Raw genomic sequence first — 18,100 nt, 5'->3', positions numbered from 1 at the left:
AAGACTTTCGCAGGCCCGGTGTGAACCTTGCTTCAAGGCACCTTGACAGTGTCTGATTCTTCTGTAAGTGTCCAGAAACCCCTCCTCAGCTGACTCTTAAGTGACATATATCTTTGGACACTTTCCTCTCTTCAACTTGTCTCTCATAGTGGTATTTTCTACAGAAAACAGGGGCATAGGAAAGGAAGAGAAAGGTGTAGACCACACTTCCCTGTCCCTCTTTCTGGGTGTGCCAGTGTGAACAGTCACTTTGTTCTTACAAATGAGGAACTAAAACTAGTCAGTTCTTCTACCCCCTAACCCTCGTGGTTCCCCTCACACTGCTCCTGCCTTCCATTTCATTGACTTTAACCATCAAGCTGGAGAGTTCCTAGTGGCTCTGGTCTTCTTTGAGGAAAGAGGCCAACATTTTACTAGTCTTGAAAATCACTCCTAGTGTGGCTCCCATGGACATCCTCTTAAGACCACCGGAGCACAAAAGACTCTGCAATCATTCAAACAACACAGTGATCAAAACTCACTCTGAGGCTGTCTTTGCTCCACGTCAGATGTTTATTCCTTCAATGTAGATTCTTAGTCTATTTGTTTCGAATTATATTCCACCAGTTTCTTTTCATGACCTGTCAGAGATTCTGCAATAGTCAAATGACATCATAGATGTATTAGAAGATGTTACACATCAGTAATAAAACATCAACTAATAGTCATGTCCTAGATGTGACTATAAACTCCTTCTTACTCCAAAAGCCAGAAGATTATATTTCAAAAGGAGTTTACAAAGCCCAAAGTATTTGTAGAACAACAAATTAATGATGTCTGTCAATACCTATTCAACAGGCAGCCTCAGCCACAGGGCCTCTCTCGTCCAGGTGTCCTCTCTTTGGCAGCTGTACACTGAATGGATCTCCACAACAAACTTGTTTTTCCTCCACAGTTGACATTGAAATAGCCCCCTATTTCTCATTAAGTCACTCAACTTCCCGTTGCTATAATGAAATGCTCAAAGCTATAAATTATCACAAGAAAAAGGTTACTTAGTTCATGATTCTGATAGTTCTATTCCAAGACAAAGTAGCCTTACAGCGTTGGGCTCCTGGTGATGGCAGCATAGTGGAACAAACTACTATTAAGAATGCTGATCTAATCCCTCCTACCTAGGGCAAGCTTTAATATGGCTAGACCCTTACGAGTATTCTGTGCACCCATGACTCTCAGATGTCATCCAGTACCAACGTGATAAATCCACTTTCACATGTTGCATCCAGATGCCTGTACATTGGAAAACACTTTTCCCTTATCAGACTTCTGGCACACCTGCTGGAAACATCTCTGCCAGGCAGATTCTGAACAAGCTGTCTGTTCTGAGGATGCATGTTCTTGCAACAGAATCTTCTCCCAAACTGTCAGGGCGACTGGCTTGACTTGTGGCTTGGCTGGATCCAGTAAGCTCCCAGCGTCTGGCCAGGTAGGCCCTGCAGAATGTGAACTGTCCTTATGGTGAGGTACTCATCTGTGGAGAAACAGTGTTCATGAGCTTTTGAAATCCACTGAGTCCAAACTATCAAATAGCCACTGTTCTGCAGCCACTCCTCAAGCTGCAGCAGTAAAAGACAGCTGCATAGCTGGAAAAAGAAAAAGAAAAAGTTTGTGTTAGTCTTCCATAAGCAAGGCCAAGGTCAAAACTCCTTGTTCACAAATAAAATTTAAGGCCTTGACCACACTGGAACTTTTCCTCGTGGGCTTTTTTTCTCTCCCCAAAATTTAATTCCTTTTATCATCTAGTGTGCTGACCAGATGTTGGGCTCTGAACGGAGGCCCTTAACATGCAGAATTTGCCAACCCTGGCAATGTCTGCTTCTTACTGCATTCAAGAACCCCAGTAGAACTCTCTTAGGGTAGGCTGCCATGAGGGGCAAGGGTAAGGCTGGTCCAGTCTCTTGGCTGCTGATCCTGTGGGTGCTTTCAAACTTTCTGCATTTGCCAAAAATAGCTTGGGAGATACTTGTAGTAGTAAATTTTAAAAAAAAAAAGTGAAAAAAGAAGTCTCCAGCTAAACAAACGGGAACATCCCTCTCCACTCCCATGGTCCCCGTAGTCTAGTGATGAAGGGGCTGCTTGCTCTTGTTTACTTGGTTACTCACAACAGGATATGATGCTCAAACACTGAGAGGCATAAGTGATTATTGTGCTGATTGTTTCTTTTCTCTTGCAGTCTCAAATGGGAATACTAAAGGAGGATGTTGTAGCTCTTCCTATTTCCTTTGCATTCTATTCAAATTCTGTTTATTTATTTTTTCCTCCTTTTTCCATTAGTGCCCTTTGGTTTCTTAATCTTACTGATTTTCCCTTTGTATGCATATCCCTTGTGCTCTGAACTCTTTTGGCTTGTTTTGTTTATTGTCTGAAGCATGATCTCCTTCACCCCATTGCCCAGGCTGACTTTGAACTTGTGGATGTCTTCTGCCTCAGCCTCTGGAGTGCTGGGATGATGGAGATTAGGTCACCAGGCTTGGTTTGGTCTGCCCATTCTAACAGGATCTCTTCCTGTGTCAGCCCCCTATCTTACCTTGACTCCTGGCTTTCCCCTCAGTTTCTCAGTGAAAAGCAATGTAAGAAATAATTATTTTCAAAACCTGCACGTTTAACCAATTGTCATCTGTGGACAATGTGTTTCCATCTCTTTGTAAAGGACAAACCTCCGTGTGCCTCTGTAAAGTGCTGTCAATGTTCAGTGCTGTGCCGGACAGTGCTGTGAGTTCCCCAAGCAGTGACGAGGGACATGTGTGCCTGAAAGCAGCTTCATTCCTCATGTGCTTTTCTCCAAATTAGAAAACCTATTGGGATAGAAATGACAGTAGTGTCATCATCGGGATGATAGTTAATCCATCTATTTATCTTGGTTTCATGACTTGTAATATGTGTCTCTGTGTGTGTATCTGTGTGTGTATGAGTGTGTTTGTGAGTGTGTGTGAATGTGTATGTGTGTGAATATGTATGAGTGTGTATGTGTGTGGGTGTGAAAGAGTGTGTGTATGTGTGTGTATGACTGTATGTGTGTGTGTGAATGTGTATGAGTGTGTGTGAGTGTGTGTATGTGTGTGTATGACTGTATGTGTGAGTGTGTGTGAGTTTGTGTGAATGTCTGTGTGAAAGTGTGTGTGAGTGTATGATTATGTGTGTGAGAGAGTGTCTATGTGAGACTGTTGTGAGTGTGTCTGTATGTGAATGTGTGTATGTGTCTGTGTGTGTCTCTCTGTGTGTGTTTCTGTGTGAATTTGTATGTGTGTATCTGTGTGTGAGAGAGTGTCAGTGTCTCTTTGTGTGTGAGTGTGTGTATGTGTGAGTGTGTGTATGTGTGAGTGTATGTGATGCTAGGGGTCCTAGGGTGCCTTACACATGAGAGGTAAGTACTCTACCACTCACATTTTCACCATTCTTAGTAACTCATGGTTTTTAAGTAGCTCAATTGACTATATCCACCAGACTAAACAATGTTTAGTAAACACTGTTTCAGCCATAACATTAAATGCGTCTGGAAACAGTGGCTCATGCCTGAGTGATGAATCCAATAGTGCCGGTAATAGCAGGCAATTTATTGCTTCACATCATCTTACAAGTCTAAGCTCTGTTCTTGCCTTCTATTACATCACTGGTCCTTAAGCTTCTTAATGTGTGAGCCTTTAGTATACAGCTCCTCATGTTCCCAACCATCAAATTATTTTTGTTGCTACTTTATGACTGTAATCTTGCTACTGTTGTGAATCCTAATGTAAAATTTTTTGAGTTTGGGGTTTTCCAAAAAGGTTACAACCCACAGGACCATACTGAATGAGAACCACTGTCTACAAACCTCACTAGATTCTTGAGTTCCCTTTCTTCTCATTTTCTGTCTCTGTTGGATGTCCCACCTCCATCCTGGTCCCAGCTTTTCTGCCAGGGCTATTCTGTGTGCTTGATCCAGATCTAGTGTCTTATCCCATGTTAGATATCCACAGAGCCTCTGGGACACAGTAGTAGAGCAGTGCTACCATGTCCCCACAGATCTGTTTCTTCAGGCTCAGCTTTCAGCCTGCCCTTCCTGAACCACCTCTATCATGCTCACTCTCCTCTGTGACTCAGTGTCACTGTTCCTGAGACCTTCCTTTCAGCTTCCTATCCTCATGTCTCTGTCATTGACCAAGACTCTCCTTTAATGGAGGAAAAGATCAAATATAACCTCCATAGACTGAGGAGTTTCCTATAGGGAGGATGACATGAGCCCTCACCATCCTCCCCTTACTCTTTCTGCCATCCTCCCTGAGGCTCACAAAGGAAGGCAGCCCTATTCAAGGCCAGCCCCTCTCCCAACTCCTCTTCCCCCCCACTCCCATCTTCCTTGTTCTTTATATCTTCTAGTACCCCCCCCCATAATTACTTTCTTTTAAACAGTTGCCTAGGTGGAAAGGAAAAAAAAACCCACCTCTCCATCCCCTTGATGGCAGGACGTATGCTGGTTTTAACATCTCTGGACGATCTCTCTTCAGCTCTTTTGCCCATTTTTATTCTTTGTTCTTTCCATCCCAGTGAGCTCTCCCTCCCCATCCCACAGCCACACTGAAAAGGGCGTAGCTAAGATCCAAACGTTGGACATCAATGCCCTCTCTATAATGAGCTTGGTAAGTCTGAGACTATTTTCCTTGAGTTCTATGACCTTTTTAGCTCTATTTCTGATTTTCTTTCTAGTCTTTTATTGCCACCTTTTGGATGTTGGTATTCCTACAGAATTCCACTCTGAGCCACTGCTGTTAACCATTGCAGATGTGTGTGCTGAGAACTTGCGAATCTGTAGGTTCAGCCTTAACATCACCCCCTTTCCTTTATATAATCATCTCTATATGTGTCTTCTAAAGTATCTCAAATTCTACATGGTCTTGAAGAACTCACCATCACTCCCACTTTCTAAAATTTGGATCCCTTCCTCTGTTCTCCTGAATTTTACAGTGGTTGGCTTTGAAAGAAGGTCAGGCAAGCATTTCAGAACTATTCTGAAATACCACAACCCAATCTCTATCCTTTACAGTAGCCATGTTAAACTATAAAACAGAACAGATGAGTTAATAGAGATTTTATTTAATCTAATTTTTGCCAAGTGTCATTTCTTTATAAGTATTTACATGTTAATCAGGTATTTTCCAATTCTTTTTAAAGTCTTGAAATCTAGAGTATATTTTGCTATGCCACATCTCAATTGAAACTACTCACTGGAATTGGAACCTTGTCTGTCTGTGGCAAGTGACTATTGGCAACTCACTGCCCCTCCACAAATCTCCATCCAGCTGTAACCCTGCAAGTCCTTTTTCACGTTCCACATCTTGACTAGCACACTAGTTAGTTCTCATTTGGGTATTGCAATGGCACCTAAGAACTTGTTTTAACTAGGCCTGGATGGGACTGGGCTATAAATCCCAGCTGTTTGGGACTAAGGCAGGAGGCTCACAATTTCAAGGCCTACCTTGCCTATAAGAGTAAGAGTAAGTTCAAGCCTAGCTTGGACAGTTTAGTGAGACTTGTTTCAAAATAAAAACTAAAACCAAGACCAAGGCCATGGGTTATTAGTGTAATGTTTGTTGAGCATGTAAGAGCCCTTAAAAGGTGAACAAATAAACCAGACATGCTTTCTCTTGTGGAGCGCTGCTGCCACGCCTTAAAGATGGTGCCAGCTAGCCCTTGCTGACTTGGAGTAAACAAGCCTTGTTTGGTCCTGGGGTGGTACTTCCTGGTGGCCTGATCTTGTGTCATGGGTCCTTGACCAATCACAGTGCGAGACGTGGTATGGGCTCATGGGCAGTCCTACGCAGGGTATAAAGCTTCGCTCCTGGGCTGGCTCGGGGGCACACCTTCAAGCTTCATGTAACTAGCAACTCCTAAACTGCTGCTGGAAGGAACTGGTGTGCGAGTCTTTCTTCCCTGCTGGTCGGGGTGGTAGGTGCCGCACATTCTCTGTTCAAGGGAGCATGCTAAATCCATTGGAATGATGAAAAGAGTGGAACATCTGCTTGTATCTGGAGAATAAGAAAACATCCCAGAGTCGTTAACTATATTTACTACACACATTGAAGCCATCGTCCTTAAACTGGGTATCTAAGAGGTCAGCAATAAAGTGATCAATATTAAGAAGTTGGTACATATCTCATACAAAGTTTTCGAGACAGCTAAAAATATTCTTCATTGCCACATCATAGTTTCAAATGTATTTCTAAGCAGTTTTGATATAATTCATACAATCTATGAATATAATAGTCATAAACATAATTTTTAAAAATATCACCTTTATTTATTCATGTACATGAGCAGAGACCAGAGGACAAATTAAATTATAGGAGTATGTCCTCTCCTTATACTGTAAGTCAGATCTGGAAGCAAGTGCCTTTATCCACTGAGAAATCTGGTGAGCCCAAGAATTTAAAAATAAGAATACTTGTATCAGAGATATACACGTGGAATTTACTTCTAGCGTTTGCAGAAAAGTTAAATAGAAAAATCTAGCATCCTGCTTTAGTTTCAGCACACACACTGTCTTCTATGGAAAACAAACCAACAAACTAGGTGACCCTATTTCTGGACCCAATTTCTGTATCACCTTCCTGCTCCTCCTTTGGAACCTTCTTCTCAGAGCAATCTAGCATGCCCTCCTAAATACCCTTTATGTTGGTAAACATCTCTTATATGATTATATGGAAACTATGTCTTCCTGGATCTGCCTTACATGCTGAACTACAAGATCCCTAAGGACACAATGGAACCCCTGTGCTACTTTCATTTTAAACAAACAAACAAACAAACAAACAAACAAATAAAAAATTCTTTAAAAAATTTATTAAATGAAATTCATGGCCCAGCTTGTTGGAGCCAGCCTGTTCTACTAATAGGTAAAGTAGTAATTTGTTATTGTAGACCTGGAAGAGTTTCTATATCCAAAGAAACTGGAAAAAGTGAAATAATTGCAGTGCTTTCCACTGATAGATTTTAGGCCCTGATAGGATGACACAGTATTGAGGTCAAAATCTTTTAATCTGTTTTACTGAAACCTCGCCATAACCATTTCCTTTAAAGAAGACAGAGTTTCAAATTTATGTGTTGTATGGACGTGTTCAGCAGTCTTCAATCTGAAGTAGGAGTAAGGGTCTCCTGGGAAATATATTAAAATGCAGTTCCCTTAACTTCATGTGTATGTGTTCTGATTTACTCAGAGAATACATAGTCTCAGATTCTACGGCGTTTTTTTAGAAAGCATTTGAATGACTCTCATGTGTCTAGAGTAGGAATTGTACCTTGAAGTACATTGTCTTCCCCCTATAGTAGAGCATAAGAAGAAGGAGCTGAAACACCACCTCACTGTGGACTAGAAGGGGTGCTCTTTGGGCATATGTAAAACCAACAAGGCTTGAGGAAGGAGACACACAGCGGAGATGCTGAAACAAGGCATCATATATCGCCTGGATGGCAAACGTGGACAGCAAACGTGCAGGGAAATTTGAAAAATCAGCAGTGAGAATCTTGGTGTATTTCATAATTTTCCCATGGCATTTCTTAAGATTCAAAGTAAAATTTAATAGAAATATAAAATATTATTAGAGTATATTAATCTACCTTCAGGAACCAATAGTCATCCAACAATTAATTAAACCTTTTAGGGGTGTCTGGTACAGTGATTGTTTTTAAAATAGGAGACATTTTTAACTTTAAGGTCATATAAAATTCCATATAGAATTGCATTTCTGGTTCAGAGACAATAAAACCATCTAGCATAGAGAATATGGGAAACTACTCCATGTGTGGAATAAGTTAACTTTATAACCACTATGAGGAAAAATGCCTTTTTTCCCTTAAATGCTACTTTTTAAGTTCTGTTAAATTTGTTGCCCAGTTGTTAATGTTTTAGAATTTGAAAATCATTGAATGATTTTTCTAAGACGCTTCCGATTTTACTCTATGGCAAATAACACCCAGAAGGAGGTAAATAAATCAAGACCATTCAAAGGCCCCAGACTTTTCCTTTTAATTCATTGTTTCAGCTTTCTTCCTCAATCAGCCTTATTCAGGACCCTTAACAAGAATCTAATTGGTTGGCTTGAGCTTCTGTTTTTTTACCGTTTGCTGGCCAGTGTCTGCTACTAGTTTTAATGAGCTTCAAGCAAGGCAGACAAGTGGACCAGTAGCCTGGAAGGAGCGATGAAATAGTGGACATGGAGAATCTATTTAATCAATCAACAAAATATGTTTTAATTGTAGCAACACTGCAATAAATAGTCTGCCAGGCTGCCTGATCTCGTTATTGGCTAGTTCAGTCAACTCTGCTTCTGTCAGCCATATGAGTCCAAGATTTTTGTTTTGCTCATGGATAAATAAGACCTCCCTCTAGCCGTCTAAATTTTTGGAAGATGCGCTTCCTCAGACAGCTCAGTGGAAGCTGAGTGTGTGGGGCCGGCCAATGCCGTCCTTACCATTGTTCATATCTTGCCTTTACTTCTGTTCTTCATTTACTTGCACTCAATGCTTCTGCTGATATCTGCTTTTTTGCAGGTGATTCGTAAGGGCTGGCTGACCGTCAGCAACATTGGCATCATGAAAGGAGGCTCGAAAGGCTACTGGTTTGTCCTCACTGCAGAAAGCTTGTCCTGGTATAAAGACGATGAGGTAAGTCACGGAAAGTGACGTTCCCCCAAAGTGTTTCTAAAGTAAAATTAACAGATACTTTGGGATGTTCAGTTCCAGACACCAGTGAGGTCTGTCTGTAAATACTACTTTAAAGAAGCCCCAGGTTTCCTTTCTTCTTACAAGTCTTTAGTTTTATATATTCCCATTGAATTTCATTTCCTGCTTATTTCTTAAATATAGTCCTATATCGCTGACCGAAAGAAATGCATTTCTGGGCCTGGAGTTGGAAACTTTCTCCCTTATATTAACATCAGGTCACTGGTACCAACTTAATGAAAGTAATTTTTTTTAAATAATGTGTTGAAAAGATGTAAGGTAATAGGGAAACTGCTCTGAGTAAGGCATGTGGAATCGTTGCTATGGTAACCACCTCAAATGAAAGGCTAGAGGCATGGTGAGGTCTCTGGTCTTCACGTTAGTATTAGATCATTACGCACGTTTTCTTCTTTGAGAATTTGATATCTCTGTAAAAACATAAATGACGATAGTCGTGGGGTTCTGGCTCTCATTCGACATTCATAATGCCATCCTGTGACGTATTGCTTATTTAAATCCGATAGCAACATAGAAAAGTGACATTAGTCTTACAGAGCCATTTAGGCGTCATAAAATCTTAGAGCTAAATTCAGGAGAACACAAGTTGAAATTGAACTGTGTTTTGTAAATTTTAATAGCTCCGTTTTAACTACTGAGGTCATGGGTGTTTGTAATACAGCACGCAAGCATTATATAAGTGCTCTGGGGGGAGAACCGTGAACAGGTGAGGTCACCTTGTTCTCATTGGCTATAAAAGACACATGTGTCAGAGTTAAAAATCCCTCCTACTTTAGCTTGATTGCTTTTGAAAGCATCAAAAGATGCTTCTGTCATTTCTTGGAAGAAAAGCTTCGTAGCTCAGGGTTCTTTCCGTTGCTCCGTGTCTTCTGTCTAACAGTGTGCTGGAAAGTATTGGACAATGGCTTGATTCCCATGAAAGACTCTGTGATATGGAAACCCAAATTCCATAGAAATGTTAGAACAAAGTTTGCCATTCAAGGTACAATTTTCAGATTTTTCATATCACCAACCTCAGTACAAAGTAATATTGGCTACTCTGGTGGCTTGAATCAGAATGGTCCCCATAGGCTCATCTCTTTTGACTCCTTAGTCAGCAGGGAACAGTATTTGAAAGGATAAAAAGAACTGGAAGGTGTGCCCTTGCTGAAGTAGTTGTAGCTTCATTGGAGGAAATGCATCACTGTGGGGTGGGCTTTGAGGTTTGAAAAGCCCATGCCGGCCTCAGGCCCAGGCTCCTCTCTCTCTTTCCCAGCATACAAATCAGAATGTAGCTCTCAGCTGCTGCTCCAGTGCCTGCCTCCATGCTGCCATGTCCCCTGCCATGGTAATAATGTACTAAACCTCTGAAACTGTAAACAAAGCCCCAATTAGATGCTTTCTTTTCTAAGAGTTGCCTTGATCATAGTGTCCAACCCAAGGATGGTGACCATCTCCAAGGAGCTGGTGTTAGTGGTGCAGGACCCTCTCCAGAATTCTTCATTCTCAGTCCACGACACTGCGGCAGCCACCACTGTCCTTCTCCACCCTGCTCGCTGGCTTCCCAGGCCAGAGCTGCCGGCCTCTGCAGATATTTCTGAGTGTGCAGTCAGGGCTAAGGAGAAGGGATAGCACTGTTCCTTGTTCTTTGGGAGAGGATAAGCAAGTGGTAGTGTCAGCTGGGAGCTGGAGTAGGAAGGAGGTTAAAAGATACAGGAAGTACGAGGAGTGTGGGGCAGAGCTGCACACCTCGGACCTTTTGAACCTGCATGGTACTTATCTGGGAGCATCACTGTTGTAAATGATGCTTAGGTTTTGAAGGGGCTTGCCACCATAGCTCAACTACAGGTTGACTGAAGATAACTCTATTGACAACCTTTTAAAATCCCCCAAGTATAGAATATTGCTGTGTAAAACAAAACAAAAAACAAAAAACAAAGAAAAAAAAACCAAACTATCGTTCTACCTTAATTTTTGGATCTAATTTTTTGGTGAATGGGGTGCTTAGACTGACCCTACATGTACATCAGCACTCACATACGGTGGAAGCCTGATTCAGAAATTATTATTATTATCACCACCATCATCATTATTACTATTGTTAAATATATGTGACAAGGGAAAGAGCCTTGGATTAGTTGTGGATTCATTAATTTGTTTAATGATAACTTATATTTACATTTTCATAGAGGGTCTCTGTATTATGATTTTTTGTCACCATCTTTCCTTCTTTTGTAATTAGGCAGGTGTATGGTTTCACTGTCACCTAAATGGTCACTCAATAAATAGATTATGTCCTGTGAAAATACATGGTTTTATTTAACTTTTGATAGATTTAGTGGTGGGGTAGTGTTAAAGATAAATGACTTAAACATACCCATGATTAAGAAACAAGTCCAAGGCTGTTTTCCAGGATGCCACTAATGGAACACAAGGCTGTGTAGAGCCGGTGTTATGGCTGGGTGTGGGCTGTGGATGTGGGTGGTCATGGCTGCCTACACTGGGTCAAGCCACTCCACTCTTCGGAGACTCAGTCTTTTCACTGAGCTGTGAGAACCATTGCTGACCCAACCACCTCAGAGGGATTTCACGATTTCCCAGAAAGCTTTCATAAACTATATGTGAGCCAGAGGCCTTGCTACCACACTAGTATGTTTACTTGTGCTATTGAAAAGTAGCACAGATGCCATGAGTAGGTAATATCATTCCTTGACTAACATGTCTTCTGATTCCCCATTCGCTTTGATTATTTCATGTTATGACATCAAGTATATGGGATCTGGGTTTTCTTAATGAAGAATGGCAAGGCTCAGATGACAAAGGGAAGCCCACATTGGTTAGATTTGTTCAGTTAGGTTTTGCACACCATCAGTCTTCTAGCCAATGGATTCTCCTATGTCTTAACCAAGAATTAGGAATGACGTTGTCTAACTGACTCCTTTCTGAGCTGGCACAGCAAGTACATGATAATTGAAGGGATGAGTATGACTATAGAAACATCATTTTCTATTTTCTTCTTGTTCAGAACAGATAGACACACCCTGCTGTTTCACTGGATCCATAAATGAACCACCCCCACACACATACACAAAGGATCCATGGATAGTTTTTGAATCTGTACTTTAATCATTCAATATAGCAACAGTTCACACATGCCACAGATATATGACTTTAACAGAAAGGTTTCTGCCTGTGTTCTAGGTAACATAATGTCACCATATTATCTTCATAGGGTTATTATAGTGCAGTGTCTTACAGCTGACAGAGTTTATCCACTTAACAATATCTTAGTCTCCAACATACTCCAAGACTAGAGCTTGTGCAATGTGAAAGGTCATGATTCATCTTTCAGAGTATGACAGTTTCTAAGTCCTTCCTAGGGTGTTTCCTTGGGTCTTTTACTTGTAGATCCTGCAGCAGAACCCCAGACCTGGAGTTTTCTATGCAAATGGTCACAAACATACTTTTTAATCGGTTGCATAGGCCCGTTTATGGCATGCCTTTCCCATGACCCTCTGACAGTGTATACATGCCAAGGCCTGCAGGATTAGGGGCATCCACTTATTAGGTTGAGCTTAGAGCTCAGACACTCAGACTTGGGATCTGAGATGACTGACACATAGCTCTGTGAATTCTATCAAAACAATAACGTAAGGTTGGTTATAGCACTTGCCTTTGCTGAGTACTCACAGGAGAAATACAGCAACTTTAACAATGTTATATAGAATATTCTGTGTCCCTCACTATAGCAGTTATACCAGTGGGTACCATATGTTGGTATGCTTTTGGAAGCCTTAGTCTCTTTGGGCCCATCCCCAGAACAGCACACTGGCTTCTGTCTTTCTCTTTACCTTGCTATTTAACCCTTTAATGGTGTCTATCTGGAAGATCCCATTTGAAGTTCTTTTTTATATGTATTATATGTATGAGCACATATTTCTCTATTATGATTCTATATATTGTATATTCATATATCAACACTAGTCGAGCCAAAATGCTCAAAGTCTTTGACAAACAAATGCCAACTGGCTTTAGAAAAAAGGACATTACCAAGTTAGTCGTGGCAATGGTAAATAGCACTTCCTGTTGCCATCCCAGCTGCTTTCCCTCCCTGGACTTTCCTGGTGATTGTTTTCATCATTATAGGTACCATTTGTGTATTTGCAATGTCCCAGGCATTGAGTTAAGTGAATGCTTTATGTTTAGAGACCTATGAGAACAAGAGACTTAGCCAGCTGTGACATGTGAGTGTCATGCCTTCGGCACCTCAACATTTCCAAACATTTCCTTGTTATATGTGAGGTTCCACTGTGGTCACTCAGGATAGAACTATTAACAAAGAGGCCATGGTGCCTGACCTTTTGAGGGGATAGTCTGAATAAATAACACATATAAACAAACCACAAAGATTGCCCGGTGCTGATTATGGTCCATGAAAAATCAAACCAGTGATGTGTGTGACATAAACAGTGTCTGAGATGACGGGACCATAGGAGGCAGAAGCTTTGAGTGATCAGAGAAGACCATACTAGTGTCCTGGGGCAGAACTGAACTGGAGTGACTAGAACAAAAGAAAAAGTGACTCTAGAGATGCAGAATTTCAACTGCCAGGGTAACAGGAGCCTTGGAAATTTTTCTTAACTGAAGGTCACATGATCAGACTCTATATATCTATCTATTGATCTATCTATCTATCTATCTATCTATCTAAGAATTGATTGGAAGAGGGAAAAACTGGACTGGGGATTAGAACTTGTTACCATGACTACATGAGAGGCCCTGGCATCCTAGGCTGGCCTGAGCTGAAGATGAGAATTGGTAGACACAATGTAAGAGATGTTTTGGAAGGTGAAAGCTGACAAGGCAACTTGGTGCATGAGGACTGTAAGCACTGTGCACCTAGGGGCTGTTGTTATGTACACTTCCTGCCACCCATAGATCCAAGAACGAAAAGAAGAGATCAAATACTGATGAATGAACATCTGAGATAGTAAGTGGGTGACTAGTTAAGTTATAATAGAATTTCATCATGTGATCATATTATCAAGGATCAAAGGAGAATTATTGAATCATAGAATTTTGTTTATTTTTATCATTGGTTACTGAGTTTTGGTCTCCTAACTATGCATGGCTTCCTGGACTTGAGACCATTTGAGTAAAAGCTGAATTTCTCATTATTAGTTTCCACATATAAATTCTTGGGGGACTTTAGTCAAGATAAAAGAATAAAACAAAAACTCATTTTAAAAATTAGTTCTGATAATTTTATACTAATACTTCAATGGCAAACTTTCTTGACAATATTTCTAAGGTATACATTTTGAGAGAAAGGAATACTTTGATTCAAGGGAAGAGGCTTTCATTTTTCTTTAATATCCCCAAGAAATAGGCAAATAGATGGACATCCGAATGTACATGATTTCCCAGAGTTACATTAACCAAAGAGAAGCAACTACTGATTCATACACAGTGAAGCTGGTTGCCAATTCTTATTCTACATCTGTGGCCCAGCATAGAGATTGAAATAGTAACAGAAACTGGAGTCAGGGAAGCAGTGTTTCTAGCAGAACTGTACTAACCCTGCCCAACCAGAGGAAATCAAATTCTGCATTGAAACAGGACATTCTTTGGACTCTTAAGAAATTACAGGCTTCATTTTTGTGGGCTGAAATGTTTGGATAGCTTGATAAGGAGATTATATCATTCCCTTATAGGGATACTTATTTAGCATTGCTTTTATTGTGTAGCTCTAGCAGATGACAAATATAACTTTGAGAATAGGAAAGAAAATGACAGCTGCAGGCCTAGATGTGCAAAACTAGGAGACCAAAGTCACAGGGATGCTGAGCCCAGGGATGTGGAGCCCAGGGATGCAGAACCCAGGGATGCAGAGCCCAGGGAGGCTGAGCCCAGGGAGGCTGAGCCCAGGGATGCAGAGCCCAGGGATGCAGAGCCCAGGGATGCAGAGCTCAGGGATGCAGAGCCCAGGGATGCGGAGCCCAGGGATGCAGAGCTCTCCACCTCTTCATATAACACTTTCTAATTGTGCCCAGCTGAGACAGGAGGAGTGGGCCCAGTGATGAAGGAGGTCACCCAGACCACTGAACGCTGCACATTCCTTGTCAAAATCTTTCGCTCAGCCCAGACTTAGCTATTTTCATTATTTTTTAAAGTACAAATAAGCATCAAACACCAACTTATATAACTTAAAAGTCATCATCTTTACAGTTGTATTTTTTTACTCATATAGAAAGTAACTTACATTGTGCCTTTAAATATGAGATTGATTATTTCCACATCCTGGCATCCTCCAAAGGTCTATGATTTAGGAAATAAAGTAAGTGTTATTTAATACACTGTAATGGCCAGTGCTATTTCAAAGTTATTCAAAGTACCCTTTAACTCCAAACTGACTACTACTGTTTGTTGTTTCCAAAATCTAATGTTGGAATGTGCACATTCTTTATATTATCCTGTTCCCAGAAGAATGAAAACTCAAGTGTGTCTTATTTTAGGAATTTAAAGTGCACATAAAACAGTCAAGACTTTTGAAAGCAGAGTCAGAAATGTTTTTAAGGGTTTTTTTATGATTTACAGAAAAATTACTCGATACACTATGCTGGATATCTTTGTTAACCCCCAGTTCCTTCACGTTCTGACTGGCACACTGTGTCACCCTGAGAGGGTTGCATTCATGTCCTGGAAGGGTACAAAAGAATAATTCCTCACGAGAACTCTTGTAGTGTCTGCTGCAGTTCGTGTAAAGCATTTAAAGTTGGGTGGGACTATGCAAATAGCCTCATGGACAGTTTATACTTCCTGTTTATACTTTACGTTTTGTGAAGTAGTATTCAACATTCTGTTGGGTGGTCATGGGAGTTTCCTCTAAGGCAAAAACCCCTATAAAATTCTTCACGAGTTTCCTAGAGGAGAAACATATGTGTGTGTGTGTGTGTGTGTGTGTGTGTGTGTGTATGTATGTATACATATGAGATATAGTTTCTGTGAGTGCAGATTGTTTACATGCAAGACATTTAACTTTATTCATATTTTCATGACACAGTTTTGCCTATGTCTCAGGCCTATTTTTCCTCTCTTAAAGAAAGTATAGTGTCAGATTTAGTACAAATGCCATAAAATTCAGAAAATTTAGGAACTGTGGGCTCTTAGCCTTAAGATGAAATCTTACATTTTAAAAATGAAATGCCTGTGGGCAAGGCAGTCTGCTTGAGACTGTTATTCCAACCACTACAAAATAGTTTGGAGTAGCCTCAGATTATAATTTTAAACCTTGATCAGAATATAAGAAAAAGTTAAAATTGAAACATTGAAAGGTAAAATATGAACAATTTTCTAAATTTACCCATCTCTACATGTTATCCTTATTTGTTTTATTAAAATGCTCATATACAAAGCTAGCCCTGACCACTTCTCCAGTTTGTATCAGTACACAAACTTTGATATTTCCTCAAAAAATTAGGGCAAAATACGACATGCAGACCTATGTTTGCCCTTTCGAAATTATCAACAGGCTTGAAAATCTTGCGTTGAGAGTTTACGTGACTGGAAACATGGATCCCAAGGGAGCGAATCAGCTTTCTATATTTTATCCCTATGGCCACACTGGAAAAGCTTCCTTAGTTAAACAGCAACGTGGTGGCCTATCTGTGTGTGCAATGGCACCCAGAAATATTGACGGTTCAATATTCTTGCTTATCATAAGAATAGAAACAGTTATTTGAGCATGAGTGAAAAGTCTATTGGAAATATTCTAAAATATCTTTTACCCAGACCAGACTGGCAGTTTGTTAATGTGAAATACTTGATCCTTCAGAATATATTGTTACATTTTTACTCTGTACCCTTTCTCCATACTTTCCTTTCCCTTCCCCCACTGCCCCATTTAAAAGTTATAGTACATAAAACAATCATTTATAGACGAGACCCAGCAGAGTAATTTCTTCTCTGACAAACATCCAACTGAACTAAATGGTTTTGTGGAGTTGATTTTCCTATCAGTGTCAGGAGGCAGCAAAGGTGGGTACAATGAATGGCGAGAGTGTGGTAGAGGAAAGAGGACCATGACAGACACAGGAACATTTTCAAAAACGGGCTTTATTAGGTTTCATAGGCATCACTCACTTTACTTCAGGTAGATTTTAATATGCGAATCAAAATAAAAGGATTACATACGAGTTTTTTTTTAAATAAGCCAACAGTTTAAAACCCCAGGCCCCCAAACCCCTCATAGTGGTTGTAGCTCTTGGTGTAGATGCTATGGTGTGAGGGCAGCTTTCTTTCAATGGCTGGTTGTCATTCAGGCTGGGTTGTCATGTGACTGCCTGTCTGTGCCTGCTGTACAGGTGAGCGGATGTTCTGCACAGCAAGTGTAGACAGGCAGACACATGACAACTCTGTCCAGCCAGGCCCTTGGGTCCTTCAGGTTTCCTTTGCTCATGGACAGATACAATCAGCCTGTTTTCCAGATTTGGTGATTTGGGAGGAGGGGGATAAAGGGAAAGGAGAAAAACACACAATAGAATTAAACATTAAAACATTCTGGAACTAAAAAGAAGTTAGACATTTGACTTTATTCAGGAAGTACACTCATACATTTGGTCCAAATGTTGCTAACAAGGATGATTGTCAAAAAAAAGAAAATTCACATAATTTTAAGGAAAAAATAGCATAACATAATTTTGTTAAAATCCAATTCCTGTTATTACTGGCCCTCATACAGAGTTTAGAGTAATTGAACTAGATGTTTTTCTCTTCACAAGAACTCTGCATCTCTTAAGAGTGAAGTTAAAGTCTATGCTTATACGTTTCTCACAGTAGATAAGTCCCATAGCCTTGCCCATGAAAAAGTATATTGTCATTTACATGGTAACAGCACCCATTTTCAAATTATTAATGAGCCTAAAGTGTCGGGCAATTCAGCAAACAGACTTTTGGAGATAAATATATGTCTCCAAACAACAGAAATGTGTTTATATTTTTATTTTCCTTTTACAGTATCCACATGCAAACCAAACAGTTCATTAGCTTGTATTTACTTGATTAACAAGCAGGCAAGGTCATGAATCAAAGGCACGATCTAGAATGTTCTTTCCCACACTAGTGCTCTGAATGTGTGTTTGATGTTGTTAATACTATATCACTATAGAGTAGGACCTTAAGCACAGAAAAGGAAAGCTCACTTCCTACCCAACATGGAAATCTGAATCAATGGTGTGAAGCACACAGATGTAAACTCCAATCCTGTTGAGTCAGGAACTCTGGCTACTTTAATATACTTGGTCAGTTCTCATATGCAGAAATATTTAACAACTTCCCTGTCATTTTAAACACAAAACAGCCAAAGACTTGA

General features: G+C 40.3%; 1 protein-coding gene across 5 annotated transcripts in view; it reads left to right on the top strand.

Moving 5' to 3' along the window:
* The window catches only part of Dnm3 (dynamin 3), a 459,396-nt gene that overhangs the window by 219,865 nt on the left and 221,431 nt on the right, over nt 1-18,100 (top strand). For all 5 annotated transcript variants that reach the window (XM_028757965.1, XM_028757957.1, XM_028757948.1 and 2 more), the window contains one exon: nt 8,563-8,676. In XM_028757965.1, coding sequence (XP_028613798.1) covers nt 8,563-8,676 — 114 coding nt within the window. The remainder of the gene's footprint in view (nt 1-8,562; nt 8,677-18,100) is intronic.

Source organism: Grammomys surdaster, unplaced genomic scaffold, assembly GCF_004785775.1.
Source record: "Grammomys surdaster isolate TR1022 unplaced genomic scaffold, NIH_TR_1.0 130, whole genome shotgun sequence".
Classification (NCBI taxonomy): domain Eukaryota; kingdom Metazoa; phylum Chordata; class Mammalia; order Rodentia; family Muridae; genus Grammomys; species Grammomys surdaster.
Note: the sequence above shows the minus strand (reverse complement) of the source record. Positions and strands in the feature narration are given on the sequence as shown.